Here is a 21,292-nt window from a genome sequence, read left to right as displayed (position 1 = left end):
ATAATACTACTGAAAGATACAGAATGCTATCCATGAAGGGACCAACAGTGCCTTCAAACGACCAAAGCATTCAGGGGATGGTGAAGCATGGATGTCCTTTCCTTCTTGGCAGCGAGGTGGTGGATTTAAGAGCAGAATGAGATGCATATTATAAAACATTCCTAAAGTTTCAGTTTTTTTTTAATTTGGATATACTTATTTGCTGTAAGAAAGGATTCTATTGGGAGGGGGGAAATTATTGAAAGTAGACAGTTATAATAAAGAACAGCAATATAAAATCTGAAGGAAAAAAGGAGGAAAAAATAAAGAAATTCTCTCTGTGAATGTATATCAGCACCTCAATATCTTAAGAGTAGTCTAGGGTATTGAGACAATGACTTGCCCAGTTACACAGCTCATCAGAGAAAGGATCTAAACTTAGGTCTTAATTATGCCTCTCACATAATAATACAATCTACCACCTTATAGGATAAGTCAAGTGAAACAATTTATGTCAAACCCTTTGCAGATCTCAGAAATATATATAAAAATGAGCTATATATATCTGAACTTTGCTTTGGTTTTTTTTGTTGTATTTTTGTGAGGCAATAGGGTCAAGTGACTCATCCTATCAAGTGTCTGAGTCTGGATTTGAACTCATGTCCTCCTGACCTAAGGGCCATCGCACTTCCTAGTTGTCCCCTCTATCTGAACTTTGTCCAGTATTTTCTTGTCTCACTGAAAAGTGTGATTTTAAACACTGAGATAGTCAAGATCTATTCTCCTCACATTTATCCTACTGAAGCATAACTTTCTCATTTTCTAAATTAAATTGTATTTTCATTTATGCATTCTCTCCCTCCTATTATAAGAATGAAAAATCAGGCAAAATAAATTCCCACACTGGTCACATCTAATCATCCTCATCAATATCTCAAGCTGTACCCTGATTTCATCATTTCTCTATCTGCAGGTGGGGAACATGTTTCATCTGGCACTGTGGTTGGTCACTGTGTTGATCAGAATTCCTAAGTCTTCAAGGCATTGTTATTAATGATCAAATTATTCTCCTGGTTCTGATCACTTTACTCAGTATCAATTTCTACATCTTCCCAAACTACTCCTTTATCATTTCTTACAGCACAGTATATCCTATCACATACATATAGTATAATGTGCATACCTTCCCTAATTAATGGGCATCTCTTCTTTGCCACCACAAAAAAGAATTGCTATAAATATTTTTTATATAAGGGATTCTTTCCTCTTTCTTTGATCTCTTTAGAGTATGAGACTTTTATTAGAGAAACCTGCTGTAAACACCTTTTCTCCATTTTCTTGCTTCCCTTCTAATTCTAGTTATACTGGATTTGTTTGTACAAATCCTTCACTACAAACTTTTAAATTTTATGTAACTAAAAATTATCCATTTTACCCTCTGTGATCTTCTCTATATCTTGTTTGGTCATGAACTCTTCTCCAATCCATAGATGTAAGTGGTAATTTCTTTTCTGCCCTCTCATTTATTTCTGATGTAAACTTTTATGTCTAAGCAGTCATCTGTAGCTTCTCCTTGTATGTAGAGTGAGTTGCTGGTCTATACCTAAGTTTCTGTGAAACTACATTCAATTTTTATGATGATTTTTATTAAATAGTGAGTTCTTTTCCCAGTAGCTGGGATCTTTGTGTTGATCAAACATTAGGCCACTGTACTCATTTGCTTCTGTATGGTGTGTACCTAAACAGTATTATTTATCAGACTATTTCTTTACATTTTTTTATTTTTTCTTTTTGCAAGGCAATGGAGTTAAGTGACTTGCCCAAGGACACAGTTAGGTAATTATTAAGTGTCTGAAGCTGAATTTGAACTCAGGTCCTCCTGGCTCCAAGGCTGGTGCTCTATCCACTGTGCCACCTAGCTGCCCCCAGACTATTTCATAATCAATACTAAAATGTTGATGATTATGGCTTTGCTGAATAGTTTAAGATCAATGCATTCCTCCATCTCACCCATTTATTTTCCTTTCAGATTTTTCTGAATTCATCCTGTTTGGCATGCCTATATTTGTGTTCCCTTATTTTTCTGCATTCCTAAGGAGAGCTTGAGTTGTGCTATGTAGAGTTGTGCTATGTATTTTAAACTGGTGAAAGGCTTAAGGACAAGTAGTTTAGGAAGAGGTCATGATTTTTATCAACAAAAGGTTGGCCTCTGTTAACAACTTCTGAGCCCAGAGGTGCTGTAGGACATGGACACTACTGAAGATGGCCTTGCCTTTAAATAATTTAACAAAAGTTCTTTTAAGTACAGTCCTGCCACTTTGGCTAGGATCCTGCCTTCCGTAAGAAAAGCAATTTGTCTTTGACTTCAAGAAGGGTTGAGGGGGTTGGTGCTAAAACATTATTCACACTCTACTCCCTGTTGTGACCAATGGCATCCATTTATAAGAAAATTCCTCTGAGTTAAGAGTACATTTTGTCACTGTGGAACAATTATAACTGGCATTTATGAGGAACAAGGTCTACAATTCTGGTTACAGCAAAACTAGTTTAATAAACCAAGTTCACAGGGCAAGAGATATGAAGATGGATGGATAGATGGATGAATGGATAGATGGATGGACAATAATGTGCTTCACAATGGTGAGATCTATGGTTTTTAATAACTCAAGGAGGACTTAGAGAATCTAAGCTAGATACCTTATTATTTATACAGTACTCTAGATTTGCAAAATGCTTTACATTATATATATAGTTATAGTTGCATACCTATAACTATATGTATGAGTGTATATTCTCTCGTCTGATTGACTGTGAGGTAGATGTTATCATCCCTGTTTTACATGTGTGGAAACTGAGGGGAAGTATTTGCCCAGAGTCATCTAAGATGATCTGAACTCAGGTCTTTCCAATTTCAGTCCCAGCTGCCTAGTTACCATACTCTGGAGTTTCTCAATGAAGTTCGGGAAAAGAATCATAAATATCTATATAATTTCAGAGTTTAAAAGAATTTCAGAGAACATTTGGCCCAACTTGTATCTGAGCAAGAATCACCTTTATGAAATCCTTGACAAATGGTCTAGCTCCTAACTGAAGTTGTCTAGTGATAAATCACTTGTTAGTATTTTGTAAGACATGGATAATATCAGGAACATTGATGTCACAAATATTGTCAGGATAAAATATAAAAAAAACTATAACTCCCTTAAAGTTACCACAGAAGTAGCTGCTCTCCCCTCCCCCAAGGCAGTCCATTTTACCTTTGTTAATGGAAGGTGATGAGTTAACCTTCTGGATTTGAACAGCTTGGAAGAGATAAAAAAGGATGATGGGAACCAACAGAAGTGAGATGCATCCCCGCTGCCAACCCCCTTCCCTCCTGAAATGGCCAGTGACTTACTCTATAAATCTCTTCAAGCAACAACTTTGCACAGTTCCTGCCAAGGTCTTCTGGAAGGACGGCAGCACCCTGACCCTGGGGGTTTGAGGCCAGCTCCGCACTGAGGAAGGTCCCATTGGTGGTCTCTGCAACAAGGGAGAGTCCAAAGCCTGGAGACCTGCAAGTACAAATATACAGATTTACACAGATATATACACATAGACAGACAGACACAGACACAGACACACAGACACAGACACACACACACACACACACAACACACACAGAGTACAAATTTGAGTGTCACAGCTGTTCTACAGCAAAAGGGTGGAGGACCACCAAGGTCAAATTATGTTACTCAAATTACTTCCCCTCTCTGGGCCTCCGTCTCATTATCTATAAAAGGAAACGATGGCACCAGATGATCTCCAAAGTCCCTTCCAGCTTCAAATGCCATGACCCTTTAAGTTGTATATCTCTTTGACAGCACACCTGTAGTTACACCAGATCTCATAAACAATTTCCTTGGTCTGCAGGATGATTTTACAAAGCCAGGTGTAAGGGTCTAATGGACCAATGCCAGGCCTGCTTCCCCTGGCCAAAGAACTCAAGAATGTATTTTTCTGTCTTCACTTTCCTCAATGAAAAATATCCTGTTATGAATTCCTAATAGGTGATGCAGTAGATACAGCGCCAGGTCTGTAGTCAGGAAGACTTATTACTTCATGAGTTCAAATCTGGCCTCAGGTATTTATGAGTTGTATGATTCTGGGCAAGTCACTTAACCTGTTTGCCTCAGTTTCCTCACTTATAAAATGAACTAGAAAGGGAAATGGCAAAGCACTCCAGTATCTTTGCCAAGAAAATGTCAAATGGGGTCATAAACAGTCAGTCACTACTGAAAAACAACAGGTGAGAAAACCAATTTGACCAGTCACACAGATAGTGAGGATTTAATGCCAATATTCCAACTTGGGCCTTCTTTCCACCATTCTTCCCATTCAGTTTGTTCCACTCAGTTGTTTTAGTGGTCCCAACAGACATGACCCAGGCAAAAATCAGTGGCTAGAAGATAAGCATAAGCCTCAATTTGTTCAGGTTATGATTTCCTTGGCTACACTAGAGCAAAACATTCCAATACAGTGTTTAAAATGATTCCATTTGACCATAACTTTTCATGAATAAATCGTTTATCCAACAGTGTTGGCATATAGTGTGGCTCTGTAATAACCATTTTTGATGAAGTAAAGGAGTTTATTATTTAAAAGAATTCCTGGAGATGAATCTTTTCTTTATCTGTTTTTTTTAATCCATCTATATTATCATATAGAATTCAACACAATTTGGAGAAAGAAGGTGCTTATTTCTTCTTAGAATTTGGGCATACCATAACAAAAGTCATTAATTAGATCCTCAAAAATACTTGAGGAAAAATGGTTTTATGGTTTTGTGGGTTTTTTTGAGGGGGGGAAGAAGGTGAATTACAATATGAAAAAGAAAAAAAAAAAGGATAAGACATGGGGAGAAAAATCCACTATTCTGAGAAACAATCTCTAAATGTTACCAGAAGAATACCAGAGGATTCACAATATTAAAAAAAAAAAAGTTAAGAACCTCTAAATGCTAGACCAATCCCCTCCTATTATAGAGAAGTAGCTGGGATACAAGGTGGTTAAAAGTCTTTATTAAATATATAAGCAATAGAGCCAAGATTAGAACCCAGGTTCAAATTCAGCACTCTTTCTTCTTATTCTAACACAATGATATTTAGACAAGTTTTAAAATATCGTTTAACCTTAAAACAAATATTAAACCACTGGGTTAAGCCATTTTTAAAGGGCATTCATGAAAAAGAAGACCACCCAGGACTTAAGTACTCCATGAAACAAATATTTACCAAGAGCCCACCTATGGCCCACGTAACACCCATGATGATGGATGTGGCCTGTCACTAATGGTGGCTTTGGATCCACCATCGTGAGGGTGAAGATCGTGGATTTAACACCCTAAAGGTTTTACAAGGAGGCTGCTAAAAAAATCCTGGAGCTCAAACAAGACCAGGCCACCTCCTTCTCAGGTCACCAAGGAGGCTCATTTCCTGCTATCCAGGAGCACGTGTTTAGGCCGGCCCTGAAATGGCCATCCGAGCCAAATACTTTTCAAAAACAGAACTGCAGCTGGTTTGTGGTGGGCCTTTAGCCTTGAGCAATGCCAAAGGCCAGACACAGGAGGACCTTGTTCATTCATTCTCCTCATGCGGCTCCTGCTGCCACCTTTTCATGCCCTTTTTTGCTTCTTTTAAGAGACAAAAATCACTTAATCTTTCTGGTCCCTCAGTTTCTTCATCTGTAAAATGGTAAACTCTGAGGTCCCTTCCAGCTTTAAAACTATGATGGATGATCCTTTCTCCTCAGTCACCCTTAAGCAGAGGTAATTTTTTTTTGTCAAGTCATATCTTTATGGTAACAAAAATAATTATTACATTTCTAATTAAATGAAACGCTTATAAGGGCATGTTGAAGGCAGCTTAAAGGGTCTTGAAAGCCAATTATTAAATTTTCTGTGTGACATGTTCACTTTTGATCCATGCTTATCAGGGATACAAACAGTCAATATCAGATTGCCTTCCCTTGGGGGAAGGGAGGGAGAAAAATTGTAAAACTCAAAACCTTGCCCCCCCAAAAAAAGACTGGTAGAGACTACCATTGTATGTAATCAGAAAACAATTAAAATATTTATATAATTTCTTACTGGTGATTCCTTCATGGATTAAATCACAGGTTAACTCCAAAAAACATACAAAATACTGCTCTAGGGCACTGCTTTTTTTTTAAGGTTTTTTTTTTGCAAGGCAAATAGGGTTAAGTGGCTTGCCCAAGGCCACACAGCTAGGTAATTATTAAGTGTCTGAAGCTGGATTTGAACTTAGGTCTTCCTGACTCCAGGGCTGGTAATCTATCCACTGCGTCACCTAGCTGCCCCTAGGTCACTGCTTTTACGAAGTTTACACTCTTCTGGTGGTAAATGAGAGAAACCCAGTAAGAAATTTCTTCTACTAATATTGACTGCTACCCTTCCCTGAATTTTCTAAGGTGCTGAGAAGTGAATTGACCCGGGTCACCCATCTAGGACATGTTAGGGGAGGGCTTGACCCCAGGTCTTCTTAACTCTGAACCAACTCTCTAACCACTATATCACACATTTTTTTGCACACAGAGGGCAACTAATCAATAGTTTCCAAAATGATCTATGTGGAAGTTTTAAGTCTAAACAATCTATAAGGCAAAGCTCATCTCATAGTTCCAAGCCCACCCCTAGATCAGTAGCAGGTATTCGTCCATACTGCTGCTGCTAGGGACAACTTTGAAAGTTGATTCTAGGCAGTTGGGTGGTACAGTGGGTGGGGCAACCAACCCTGGTCAAGAGGATCTGAGTTCAAAATCAGCCTTAGACACTTACTGTATGACCCTGGGCAAGTCACTTCACCCTAAGTACCTCAAAAAAAAAAAAGATGAAAAAAAGATGATTCTGAGACCAACTTTGAGTTCATGCTTAAGAGAAAAGTTCTTCACATCTGGCCCCTAAACTAGCAATTTTAAGTTTCCAACACAAGGAAAACAAGAAAATGATAAAAAGTTAATGTTTCAGACTCTTCACAGATACTTACTTTCCAGAGTTGATTCCTTTCATATGGTCTGTGTAAATATAGATATCAGGAATGAATTTATTAAGGACACTCCGGGAAGACTCCACGATCCGATTGGCAATCTGAGGTGATACCCGGACAGAGTAACTGCAATCTGAAGTTAAGGAATTGGCTTGAATGGTCAAAGAAGACAAAGGGGAAAAAAGTGGGGGGAGGGGAAGGATGCAGAGAAGCAGTAAAAAGTCCTGATTTATTTGAGTAACAATAATTCAAATTCTCCATCTGCTACTTTAACACCCTAGGCATATCACCTCCTTGACCCTGAGCCCCAATCTCTGGCTTGGTAAACCACTGAGATGTGTTCCATGGGGAAAATGTCCAATCTGGAGACAGGAGACTGAAATGTGTATTCTCCTTATGTGACTGTCTGGTCTTTGATTTCCTCCTCTATAAAATCAGGGGGTTGGGCTAAATGACCTCTGAGGCCCCTCACAACTCTAAATCTTAAGACCTTCCAGTTAAGTGGAACTGTACTTGGAAGCTGCAATATGTAGTCTCGTTTTACTCACCCCTATGTGCCTCACTGGAATTCCTTAACAATTCAGGGTCTCTAACCAATCCTTTAATGCTCATATCTATGCCCCAACTGATAATTATTTTTATTTCAAATTGTCTTGTGATGAAAATAAATAAAAAATTCCGTGTTAAACTATTCAGATATTTAAGACATTGTTTTCTGCCCAAACTCTCTCTCCAAAATCAATAGAGCCTGTCACATGTACTTAAGACCAAACCAGTATTCTGGGGCAGTCCAGTGGTCCATCCAGCCTGTGATTTGGGATTGAGCTCTGACCACCTGTTTAAAGCACATGGCTCTTTGTTTGAAATGACTGATCCTAGCTTATACAGCTAGTAAATGTAGACAGACTTTTCACCAGTTTTGGGATCTCACATACATTTCCCTCCAATTAGGTACAGAAACCCCCCCATTTGTCTTCTCCCACAAATACCCATGATTCAGAGTTTTTACATGACAGTGGACAAGCCACTGGATTTTTCTAGGTCTACTTTCCTTAATTATAAGATGAACCTTGATGGGCTATGTGACATCTCTATACTCAGTTCTAAATCTGGGATTCTGGGTAAAGAATTGGCTATATGGATGGAAAAAGTAAGTAATTATGAGTGCTACTAGAAGGGGAGAGAGGAGATGGCCAAACCAAGCATTGAAATTCTAGATCTGGAGCTAGAAAGGACCCCAGAAGTCATCTAGCCCAAACCCCTCAATTTACAGATGAGAAAACTTGAGACCCTGGGAGTATAAGCTGCTTGCTCAAGATCTCACAGGTACTAGGAATCAGAGGCAAAATGTCAACCTAGGGAAGTTGTGTTTGATTCTATTCTTTCTTGCTAACTCAAGGGTCCCAAAATAGTTCAACTGTTCTCATTTTTTTTAAAATGTATATTATTTGTAATGATATCTTTTTGCTTTTTCATATCATTTCTTTTTTTTATTTCTCATTTTAACATTTTATTTGTTTTCCAGTTATATACAATAGTAATATGTACCCATCATTTTTGCAAGGCTCTGAATTCTACAATTTTTCCCTGTTCCTCCCTTCCTAACCCCCACAGAAAGCTGACAGTCTCTACATTGTTTCCATGCCATACATTGATGCAAACTAAATGTTATAAGAGTAAACAAAAAAATAAACATACCCCCCCCCAGAAAATGGGAAACCTCAAGAATAGAAAGAGAAAAAAAAACTGTACTTCAGTCTCTGTTCAGATTTCAATGACTCTGTCTCTGGGGTGAGTTTGCATCTCATTTCTGAATATATCTCTCTCCCCTCACCAATCAGCCCTCTTGAGAAGGGGGTAAAAAGGAGAATGTGAGAGCAAAAAACAAACAAACAAAAAAAACCAGTCCAGCAAACTAGTTAATACACTGTCTGACAGTATATGCAGTAATCTACAATCATAATTCCAGTCCTGTAAATAAGACATGGAAGCAAATTTTTTTCTACTCTTTTGCAGGGCCAAGTCTTGCCATTTTAATTATACTATTTTAAATCTCACTCCATAGTTATTTTTCAAAACACTAAATAACCTACATTTAATTTAACAATATTCACATTTAATTTTCACTATAAAAATAAAGATCTGAGTAAGGTTGATGGAAAGATCTGAATTTGGGAGCCCTGGGTTCAAATTCAAACAGAGCAGTATGATTATGGGAAAGCAAACTTCTCCTCTGGGCCTTAGTTCCTCATCTAGAAAGAGGGGATTCTTAGAAGGCTCTTCTAATTCTAAAAAAAAAATGCTAAGATCTTCCTGAGGGGTCTCTTCCCTCTCCAATCTATCATGTGATTTACCCAAAATGCAGGCAGCAAAAATGTGTGTGTGTGTGTGTGTGTGTGTGTGTATCAAATAGAAATGTTCTAAATTTTATTTTTATTTATGTTGTCAAAGACTTCCATTTTATTTTGGTTCTGGAGGCATAGGAGTGTTCTGACACTTCTATATTTGACACCTCTGGTATGGAGTCTGAACAGAAGTCAGAAAGATGTAAGTCCAAATCTAAGTTGCAAAATTAACTATGAAGGACATATAAAGAAAGACATTATCTGCATCCAGAGAAAGAACAGACAAATAGAAATGCATAGAGTAATTTCTTAAACATAAACACACACAGAGAGCCCCCCCCCATTAATAGTAGTCATGGGGGGAAGGGGGCCAGAGGGAAGAAAAAAAAAGAAATTTACATGGTAACTTTGCTGTATATTTGAAGGAAATGGCAAGTTGTGCATGATGAATTTTCAATTTAGAAATGCTTATTTTATTCCATAATTAAAAATAAAATAAAATTTTTAAACAGGCTACCCACGCTTCAAGTCCTAGCTTTGGGTGTATCTCCTCTGAAAAGTCTTTCCTGAATGCTTACCATGCTCAGGATGTATGGCATTCAAATATAATTCATTACTGTTTCTCAACTTTTCCCATGCAATTCTGAGTTTTATACGTGTAAGACAGCACACACATTTATTAAGTGCTCTCCAAGTACTTAATTATCATCAACATTAGGGTTACAAATATCAAGCAAGACAGTCCCTACCTTCAAAAAGCATACATTCTAAGGGAAGGGAAGACAATACACAATGGGGAGCTTGAAGGGAGAAAGGACAAGGAAGGCAGCAGCATAAGGTGTAGATGTGAAGAAGTACTATGGAGACCTCAATACTAGTTAATATAAAAAGAGAAAAGCTCACCTATCAGACCCATGGACAAGAGTCCAAGGATGTGAAGAGGATGACCATGTCACATGCCACAAAGTAAGGTGAGCTGATATTGGAGTCAGAGGACACAGATTAGTTAGCTGCCCAGCCCTGACATTTACTAGTTGTATAAACTCTGGCAGGTCACTTGATTTGAGCCTCAGTATCTTTTATCTACAAAATTGGAATGATACACTCCTCATAAGGTCATTGAAAGGAATGTGCTTTGTAAACCTTAAATCACTACAGAAATGTGAGCTATTGTTAGGGACCTGGAGAGGGACAAGACCCATGATTTTACCTATAGAGAGAAATCCCAGTTAAAGAAAATTCCTCCACGTGACTTCACCTTATTTTCTTATATCCCTCACAACTCCCAGCATAGCACTTTGTTGGTAAATGCTCGATAAATATTTGTTAATTGATTCCAAAGGCCAAGATCCAAAATGAGGAAAGAATTAAGAGGAATTTTTCAAACCCCACAGAGTCTGGTTAGATCACACCCTTGGCCATAAACAACTCTAGACAAAGAGTCCCAGGACTCATTCACACCCTTTCCCCAAGGCAGATATCTTACTTGTAAAAGCCTAATTGAAAAGAGTTTTATTATATTCAGGGATCTATGACTGGTTGAGGACATTCTCTCCCTTTCTTTAGGGGGAAAAACCCAAAGATGCTCTTTGTCTCAAAGTAATTACCTCATATTTGCACAGTGCCTTCAGCTCTTCCTTGATATTATCCTATAATATCTTCCCTGATACTATATTTGATAATCATGTGAAACAGAATCAGTATTTTTAGCCTCTTTCTCTAGACAAGAAAACGGAGAAAACAGATGAAATGTCTTACTAATGTTCCTGGAGCTCTTCAGTGTCCACCTCTTCCAGAAGATGGACTTTCTTTCTGTCCCATTAGAGCAAAGAATTCCAGGTGATTTTACTGAAAGCCCAACATCACCTGCTCCATGAAACCTCTCCTTATCCCCCTTTGTTAATAACTGCTTTCCCAGACAATCCTGAGGGAGGTGAGCAGAACCAGAAGAACATTATTCACGCTAACAGAAACACTGGGTGATGATCAACTGGGATGGACTTATTCATTTCAGTAGCAAAATAATCAAAGACAATTCTAGAAGACTTGTGATAGAAAATACCATCCATATCCAGAGAAGGAACTGTGGAGTTTAAATGCAGACCAAAACTTACTATCTTCAATTTTTAAAAGTTGTCTTATTTTGTCTTTTTTCTCCTCTCTAATTCTTTTTTGTTTGGATTTGATTCTTCTTTCACAACAGGATTAATGTGGATCTATATTTAGCATGGTTATAGCTTATATTAGATTGCTGGGGGAGGGGGAGGGAAGGGAAAGGGAGAAAAATGTAAAACTCAAACCCTTGCAAAAAAAAAAAATGCTTGTTAAAAACTATGGCTACATGTAGTTGGAAAAAATAACTAAGATATTTGAAAAAAAAACTGCCTTCCTTCTCAAATATCACATTTTTGAGGCAGATTTGCATAGTGGATTTGGTAGTCAGGAAAATTTAAGTTCAAATTCTACCTAGCTATTTAACTGGCTGTGTGACTCTGGACAAGCCAGTTAATTTGTTTTCTTCAGTTTCTTCAACTGTAAAATGGAGATAATAACAACACCTCTCTCTCAAGGTTGTTAGAAGGACTATATGAGGTGCATATATGTAGAATGCTTCACAAAACTTAAACACTATTATTAGAGACCTTTGATTTATAACTCAAATATTCACAGCAAGCAACTGGAAACCACTAATTCCCTTTAATCAAGAAACAGCTGAAGAAGATATAGTAGAGGAATGTAATGGAATATTGTTACTTTGATGAATAGGAAGAATCCAGAGGAACATAGGAAGACATCTAATGAAGTGATGAAAAGCAAGGCAGATGAATGACTCCATTCTTATAGATGAAAATACAAAAAAGCAGCTAAATTCAGATGCAATGGACCAGCTTTGGTTCCAGAAGGGAGAGAATGTAACATAATCCTCTACTTAGAAGAAAGATCATAGTGACCGGGAGGTACAGTTGAAAAGGAACTCACAGGTCATTATTTTACAGATGACAGAACCCAGACTAGAAAGGTTAAGGAACTTATTTGGGGTCACACAGCTATCAAACAATGGAGATAGGATTTGAACTCAGTTCTTGACTCAGACTATATTTTATCTACCATCGCTTTTGATTGCTTTGTGTGGTTAATTATACTTGAGTGATTTTTTTTTTTTGGTTCTAAGACAGGATTGTCGAAGGGGGATTAAAAAAAATCAATTTTCACTAATGCATTGTTGGTAGAGCTGTGAACCAACTCTGGAGAACAATCTGGCATCATGTCCAAAGGACAATAAAAACGTGCATACCCTTTGATCCAGCAATACCACTACTGGGTCCATACCCTGAAGAGATGATGTTTTTACCAAAAAAATCACATGCACAAAAATATTCATAGCAGTCATGTTTGTGGTGGCAAAGAAGTGGAAATTGAGTGACTGCCCATCAAATGGGGAATGGCTGAACAAATTGTGGTATTTGTAGGTTATGGAACACTATTGTTCTATTAGAAACCAGGAGGCATGGGAATTCAGGAAGACTTGAATGAACTGATGCTGAGCGAGATGAGCAGAACCAGAAGAACACTGTACACCCTAACTGCAACATGGGAATGAATAACCTTGATGGACTTGCTCCATTCCATCAGTGCAATAATCAGGGACAATTTTAGGGTATCTGTGACAGAGAATACCACCTGTATCCAGAGAAAGAATTGTGAAGTTTAAACAAAGACCAAAGACTACTACCTTCTAATTTTTTTACAAAGTTGCTTTATATACTACATAATTTTGCTATCTCTAATATTTTATTTTTTGCTTAAGGATGTTTTTTTCTCTCAACAAATTCAATTTTTTTTTTTGGCAAGGCTTGCCAAAGCCACACAGCTAGGTAATTATTAAGCGTCTGAGGTTGGATTTGAACTCAGGTACTCCTGACTTCCAGGGCCAGTGCTCTATCCACTGTGCCACCTAGCTGCCCCTCAACACATTCAATTTAGATCAATGTATAGAATGGAAACAATGTAAAGATTATCAGACTGCCTTCTGTGAGGGGATGGGGGGAGGGAAGGGGGGGGGATTTCAAAACCTTACCAAAAAAATGATAGGCAGGAAACTACCATTGTATATTATTTGAAAACAAATAAAAAACTTTTAAAAAATCAATTTTTAAAAATCAATTTTTTTTAAATGGGAGAGGGGTTTAAGAGAGTAACCTACATCCTGATGACTGCAGGAGTCTTTAGCAGTTTCCCAAAAATCCAGTCAAGATCTAAGAAGTATCAAAAAATGTCCTTCCTCCTATTCTCTCCCACAATAGTGTCTGAGAGAAGATCTGAGCCAAGAGAGGCAAGCTCCCTTTATGGAAATCATCTCTCTGGGAAGCCCAGGGTCAGTCAACAAGGAGAAACACGAGATCTACCACCATCCTCATCGAGCCTCCACCCCAGTTTGTTTATCTGACACGCATCAGACCAGAAAGACTTTGTCCCGATGCTGCTGGTATAGTTCCAGAGGAAAAAACAAAATGTCCCATTCTCATCTCATTCTCTCTCCCCCCACCCAAAATAAGAGGTCCCTCTATCACCCCAGCCCTGCCTTTAGCAGCAAACCCACATCTGTCCTCTCCCAGGTCCACAACAGTCTTTTTGGTGAAGTTGCCAGGAGGGGCAAAGTTGAGAGAGAGAAAAAAAAAAAATTCAGTGCTAAGAAACAGAAAAGCAGCAACAGGTTAACTTCTGCCAAAAACAACCCTCATGTGGAGAAAACACACCGCCAAGCACAGACCTAAATTTAAACCAGTCCTGCAGATAAGCAGCCAAAAAGCTGACCAACTACACAGACGGTCCTCCTCTTCCAGCTCAAATAACAGAGCAAAATGAAATGAAAATGAGTATGGGGGGGGGGGTTGTTAAACTGAAAGTGGAATAAATATTCAGGCATCAGCTGGCTACTCCTGTCTCTAGTCTGGGACAAGATTTTAAGGACAGGTCTAGGGGCAGCAAGATGACACAGTGGATACCACACTGACCTTGGAGTCAGGAGGATCTGAGTTCAAATCCGGATACAGACACTTAATTACGTAGCCATGTGACCTTGGGCAAGTCACTTAACCCTATTGCCTTGCAAAGAAAAAACACCTAAAAAAATAAGTCTCCCACCTGCTTGAAATGGTTTAAATGTAGTATTAGCCAAGTAATTTGGGTATTTACTGGCACTCTCAGAAATCTACTTATCTAAATGCTAATCACCCTCCCAGATGCATCAAGTTAAAGGCTTTACAGGAGTTGGATTTGGAAGGGGGCTCAGATCAGCAGGTCTAGACTCCCTCATTTTACATTACAGGAAACCAAGTCACAGATAGAGAAAGTGACAACCAGAGAATAAAGCTAGAGGGTCAGAATTCAAACCCAGGGCTTCTGACTCCAATTCTTTTATTTTGTTATGAATGAGGACACAAATGGAACTCTCCAGCAGCCTCACAAACCAGCCTTCCCCCCCCCCTTTGTTTTTGGGTTTTTTGCAAGGCATACAGGGTTAAGTGGCTTGCCCAAGGCCACACAGCTAAGTAATTATGAAGTGTCTGAGGCAGGATTTGAACTCAGGTACTCCTGATTCCAGGACCAGTGCTCTATCCACTGTGACACCTAGCCTCCCCCAATCCCCCTTTTCAATCCACAAACATCCATTAATCTCCTACTGTGTGCTAAGACCTGTTCAAGGTCCAGGGAAGATGCAAAGTTGACCAAAGAAAGAGTCCGGGTTCTCATGGAACTCACAGTCAAATAAAAAGTCAAGAAACAAACACAGATAACTAAAGTACATACTAAGAACTGATAAGGGCTTTAGATGGGTGCAGAGCAAAGTGCTGCATAAGTTCTAAGGGAAAGGTTGTTATTGAACAGAGTTCAGGGCATTTAGGGTAAAGGATAGATCAGAAATTCAAATACCTGAGAGCTTCTCTCTCCTCCTGCACTAAGGTCCTTTATCATAACCAAGTGATTATAGCAAGAGCATCCAAGTTTGTTTATTGGGTTCTTTTTCAATAGTGGGTCACAGAACCAGAAATCCCTGGGCATGGGCAATTTTTTAAAATTGCAGTTTCTAATTCTTCCAAGTCTACCTGATAACATGACACCTGGTGGCAGTCAGGAACATGACGGGAACACTGAAAAGGACCTTTGCACCTCTAAGAGACTAGCTGCTTCATGGATTTTGATTAATTAGCAAAAAAAAAAAAAAAAAAAAAAAAAAAAAAAAGATTTTGCTAAAAATCTCAGACTGGTCATAACCCTACAGTCCATTGACCAGCTTATGGATGCCTGAGAATTAAGGAGAGAAAAGAATCTGCAAACGATTTTTGGTTAACACAAATTAAAATAATCCTATTGAAACAAAGCTCAAAGGACCTTCAAATGATTTTACCAAGATGAGATTTTTGTAATAAAGATAGTACATACTAAAAACCACTGTTCTGGACCACTTGAGGATATAACAGAATGATTTCCTCACCTTTCTGTACTAAAAATGTGAGGAGAAAATCTGATCCCAATGGGCAGAAAGGGATAGATAAGTCCTTAACCTTGCCCATTTTTCTTCTCTCAATTGCTAGGTTATTTTGTAAACTTTTTTAGGTGTTTTTCTAGTGTTTAGGATGTTATTAGGAACTTGAGAGGGGGAAAAAAGTGAATGCAAGATTAGATGGATACTTGAGACAACAGAGTCAAAAAATTAACAATATATTAATGTCTTTCTCCTCTGCTTCAATATGCTCTCAAAAAAACCCAAAACCTCAAAACATCATAATCAGGTATTTTTCTTAACAAGGAAATGAATGAAGAACAAGATAAAGTATGTTACAAAATACTTTATGCCAAATTTGTCAATATTTGACTTAAAGAACCATGATAGTCTGGCCACGTTCAATACCTTTTTCTACAGGAGAAATCTAACCTGCCTAGTGGTAATTGGTAATCACTCAGGAAAATATGACTCATGATCACAAAGGGTCAGAACCAGATATATTATAACCAGATAGTATCTCACAGCATTTGGAGAGTGATGTAACTTAGAGGAAATTATACTAATGTATTGTTGGTGGAGCTGTGAACTCATCCAACCTTTCTACAGAGAAATGTACATACCCTTTGATCCATCAATACCACTACTGGGGCTATACCCTGATTATGATTATGATAAAGGGTAAAAGCATCACTTGTACAAAAATATTCATAGCAGCCCTGTTTGTGTTGGCAAACAACTGGAAAGTAAGTGAATGTCCTTCAACTGGAGAATGGTTTAACAAACTGTGGTATATGTATGTGATGGAACACTATTGTTCTATTAGAAGCCAGAAGGGATGGGAATTCAGGGAGCAAGGAAGGATTTGCATGAACTGATGCTGAGCGAGATGAGCAGAACCAGAAGAATACTGTACACCCTAACAGCAACAATGGGGGTGATGATCAACCTTAATGGTCTTGCTCATACCAACAGGGCAACAATCAGGGACAATTTTGGCCTGTCTGCAGTGGAGATTACCATCTGTATCCAGAGAAAGAACTGTGGAGTTTGAACAAAGACCAAAGACAATTACCTTCAATTTAGAAAAAAAAAAGCCATTATCTTAATATGAAATTTTGGAATCTCTTATATTTTATTTTTCTTCCTTAAGGATATGATTTCTCTCTCATCACATTCAACTGAGATCAATGTATACCATGGAAACAATGTAAAGACCACCTTTTGTGGGGGGGGTGGAGGGAGGGAAGCAAGAATGGGGAGGGGGGATTGTAAAACTCAAAATAAATAAAATCTTTCTAAAAAAAATTTTAAGAGAAATTAATCCAATCCCCTCATATTATAGAGGAGGAAACCAGGGACTCCAAGGACATCTTTCTAAAGCTTAAAGAGTAACTTCTTCAAGCCAGAAAGCTAATAAGTAACTGAGCTGAGATTTGAACCTGGGTCCTCTGATTACAAATCCAGTCTTCTTTCCTTCTGTATCAGTCCATACTGTTTCCCTTTCAGTGCCCTAAACTCATTTCTGTTATATAGAGAACCAAGGAAAAAAAGGCCATAGAAGGAGTGTGCATCAACTGCCTTTGATAGCCACATATCAATCAACAGAGGGCTGAGAGCTCAAATAATCTTTTAAGTATACTTCAAACTCTAAAATTCCACCAAACTAACCTATCTACATCGTTACTTTATTTCACACATTTGGTGGGAAAATCAAACTGAACAGAATCCAGATCTCTCTCACCCATAGGGGCATCTGGATCCAAAATATCCAGACTCTGGACTGTAATGAAGTGGCATAATGTATCCAGTAGAAGACAATAGAGCAGAAAAAATATTGATCTTGGACTTGAGCTACTTAGGTTTCTAACATAGGATTTAAGGCAGAAAAGGCTTTGGTTGAACATAGGATTTAAGGCAGAAAAGGCTTTGGCAATCAAGATCAACCACCTAATTTTACAGATGAAGACAATGACCCAGTGAGGTAGGGAGTAGGAGTAGGCAGAAGCATCCACTAAACATGAGGCACATTATTATCATTACCAGATTGAAAGGATACGCCATTCCTCGGATCCGTTTGATTTTTCCAGGGTCTGTGAGCTGAATGGGTTTCAACAGCTTCCTCACAGGACAAGAGAAGATGACTTCCCCTCCCCCTCCTGGGGGCATTCCCCTTCGGACAATCTGATTGCAATTACAGTGGAAAGAAGAGAAAAATAAAAAAATATATTAATGGGAGGAAAGAAGAAATTTTTAATGTTAAAGAAGAGAAGATGGAATGGGAAGGATGATTGGACAGGACTTGGTCTCTGTGGCCCCAGAAGTAGGAACGATTAAGTAGTAGTTAGAGAGAGGCAAACTCAAGCTCAATGTAAAGAGAGAGCAATCCAAAAATACAATGTACTGCCTGAGGTAGGAGTTGTTTTCCCTTCATCAAAGATCATCAAGCAAAGGCTGGATGACCATTTGTTAAGTCCAGTTAGGAAGGGAATCAACTCAGATATGTTTTGATGAGATGGTCTCCAAGGACTCTTCCACTATTTAAACCTCAGGACAGGATCGCAAAAGGATAGACCAAGAAAGTGAGCAGACTGGAGACTATGTCATAAGATTCACTGAACAAACTGGGGACATCTTGCCTTGGAAAGACTGTCAGGTGGGTTGGAAATCACACAGCTGAATTCAGATAGGTGAAATTCAGATATGGGGGGGAGGAGGCTAGAGCTAGTCAAGTCTTCCTTTCTCTCCAGGCTATCTTCCTGGCTCTCCCCAGCCTTCCTATAATGCCCATTTCAACTCTTCTCCCTTCCTTACTTTTAACTCCTTCTGAGGTATTGTATTCCTCCATAGGCTATTTGGAGGGAATGTTTCCCTTACTGTATTTGTATTCTCTTCCATTAGCACAGTGGCTAGCATGCATTAACTTAAATACCTGTTGACCATCATATGGAAGAGAAATTAAACCATTATCTGCTTGACTATAGGTCAAGACAGGGAGAAGATGCACAGAGAGAATAATACTAGTGATAAAGGAAGACCTCCAATCAAATACAAATGTACTAAAGTAATTTATACTGCCTCAAGAGGCAAGGGGCTCCCTCATCACTGGGGACGTCTCCAACAAAGGTTGGATGACAAGCTGAAAGACAAGGATGTTATGGTCTCTGATGTTCCTTCCAACTCTGACATTCTCCGACCTATCATAATTATTTTATTAAGAAGTCAAGGGATCCTTTTCCTAAATGTTATTTTGATCATAAGAGGGAAAAACTCATTTAATGAAGAATGAAGGGAAAGTTTTAAGACATGACTGAAACAAATAGAGAATACTTCAAGAAGCATTCCTTGAAAAGATAAAAACAAATATAACAAGGAAGAAAAACCCATCAATCATCATTTCTTACCTTAAGCTCAAACGATTCACCATCAATTCCAAACTGCTTCAATAAAGGGAGGGCTGTTGCCTTCAGAACATCTACCTATAAAGCAATTTTTAAGAGAAGATTCCATTAGGATAAGGAGATAAGAAAGAATGATTCAGGTATAACAAATAAGGATGAATAAAAAAATAGGCAGTTATTAATTGCTTAGTATGGGTCAGGTATTGTACTGGGAATAGATATGAAAATAGACAGACACACAAACACAAAAGATATTCTATGGCATAACTGATGGAGAGCCAGCCTCAAAAGCCAAGGAGACTTGGGATGAACATGCCTCTGACATGTACTGGTTCTATAACCACTTGACCTCCATCTTGGCCGGTCTATTGGCATAGCCTCCTTGTACTTAAGATCATGTCAAGGTCTCCAAGAGTTATCAGTTCCATGCCTTCCCTGGATATTGCTATCTCTCCAAGTAATTTCTATAGTAAGCTGTTTGTCTGCTGAATAAATAACTCAAATTTCTATAGGTTTAAGATTTGAAAAACCTGTTCCTCACAGTGGCATCTTAAAGATACAAAGTCCCTATTTCATAGCTGGGAGAAAGTCTCAAAGAAGTGAAATAAAACTTGCCTTTGACAAGCTAAATTGGTTAAATTGGTTAAATGAGAGAATAAATAAAGAGCAATTCAAATAATGCTAGAAGAACTAGAACAAGGTCCTGCATGCATGTGTGTGGTGGACCACCATGAAGGATTTATGGGAGGACCTGACCAAGAGACACAAAGGATGGACAGGGCTCCTGAAGGAGGTGATTTCTGAGTAGAGTTTTAGAGGAGGGAGTTTAGCAGGTGAAAACTACCTTAGGGGGAATCTTATTCGGCTCCAGGGCAACTAAGTGATGCAGTAGATAAGAGCCCTGGGTCAGTAGTCAGGAAGACCTGAGTTCAAATTTAGCCTTAGACATCAAAACTGAGTAACCTTGGGCAAGTCACTTAACTTCCATTTGACTTAATCCACTAGAGAAGGAAATGGCAAACCAATTCAGTTTCTTTGCCCAAAAAGAAAAACCATGAGAATTATGGATTACAGAGTCACAAAGAGTCGAACATGACTGAACATTGTTTCCATATAGAATCATAGGACAAGCTAGAAAATACTTGAGAGAATCACTCAGTGGAATTTCCTCACTGTACAAACAGGACAGAGAAATTAAATGACAAGTCAGATCTGAACTCATTTTCTCTGATTCCAATCCTAGTGTTTTTCCCAGACTGTCTCATTCTCATGTTCCCAAGAAACTCAAAGTATACTAAAAATTTTCAAGGAGAAAAAACTAATAATGAGAGCTAGGGAGATAAGGAAAGGCTCCATATAATGAAGGGGGCACCTGAAGGACACTAAGGAGTCTATGAGGCAGAAGAGAGGAAAGAGTGCATGCCAGGAAAGGGGGGGACGGCTTATGCAAAGGCATGATTACTGGAGAGGGGAGGCCAAGTACAGGGAATACCCGGACTAGATTTCAAATCCTGCATCTGGCACTCAGCAGTAAGATGACCCAGGGGCAAGTCACTCAAACTCCACACCTCTTACACAATTCCTAAGAATTAACTAAGTCACAGACAAGATAATCTGTGTTGGTGGAAGGAATTCCAGAATTTCCCATATTGAGAAAAAGTCATAAATTCTTTCAGTGCTTGAATATTAAGTATCTGCATAAGATTGATTATTAAACAAAAAATTTTATTTGAACAAAAAAAAATTTTGATAGGGGATACAAATGGAGTAATTTTGTTACTATCTTATCAAATGTTATGTTCACTTTAATAATCCTCTAGCAAAAGTTTACAATTTCAAAGATGGCTTTCTTTTTTCTTTTTTCTTTATTTTTTACATTTTTTCCTAATTACATGCAAAGATAATTTTCAACATTCAACTTTTCCAAGTTTTTGAGTTTCATATGTTTCTATCACCCTCCTTCCTCTTCCTCCTCCCCATGGTAGCAAACAATTTGTACATGTATAACAATCATGTTTA

At 38.3% G+C, this 21,292-nt stretch overlaps 1 protein-coding gene across 1 annotated transcript in view; it reads right to left on the bottom strand.

The window, feature by feature from the left end:
- The window catches only part of RCL1 (RNA terminal phosphate cyclase like 1), a 63,992-nt gene that overhangs the window by 15,814 nt on the left and 26,886 nt on the right, over positions 1–21,292 (bottom strand). The window contains exons 4-7 of the mRNA XM_074197468.1: positions 19,277–19,351; positions 17,932–18,056; positions 7,023–7,148; positions 3,377–3,533 (exon numbers count right to left, since the gene is read on the bottom strand). Coding sequence (XP_074053569.1) covers positions 3,377–3,533; positions 7,023–7,148; positions 17,932–18,056; positions 19,277–19,351 — 483 coding nt within the window. The remainder of the gene's footprint in view (positions 1–3,376; positions 3,534–7,022; positions 7,149–17,931; positions 18,057–19,276; positions 19,352–21,292) is intronic.

Source organism: Macrotis lagotis, chromosome 8 (assembly GCF_037893015.1).
Source record: "Macrotis lagotis isolate mMagLag1 chromosome 8, bilby.v1.9.chrom.fasta, whole genome shotgun sequence".
NCBI lineage: Eukaryota > Metazoa > Chordata > Mammalia > Peramelemorphia > Peramelidae > Macrotis > Macrotis lagotis.
The sequence above is the reverse complement of the archived record's forward strand: the minus strand, read 5'-3'. Positions and strand labels throughout refer to the sequence as shown.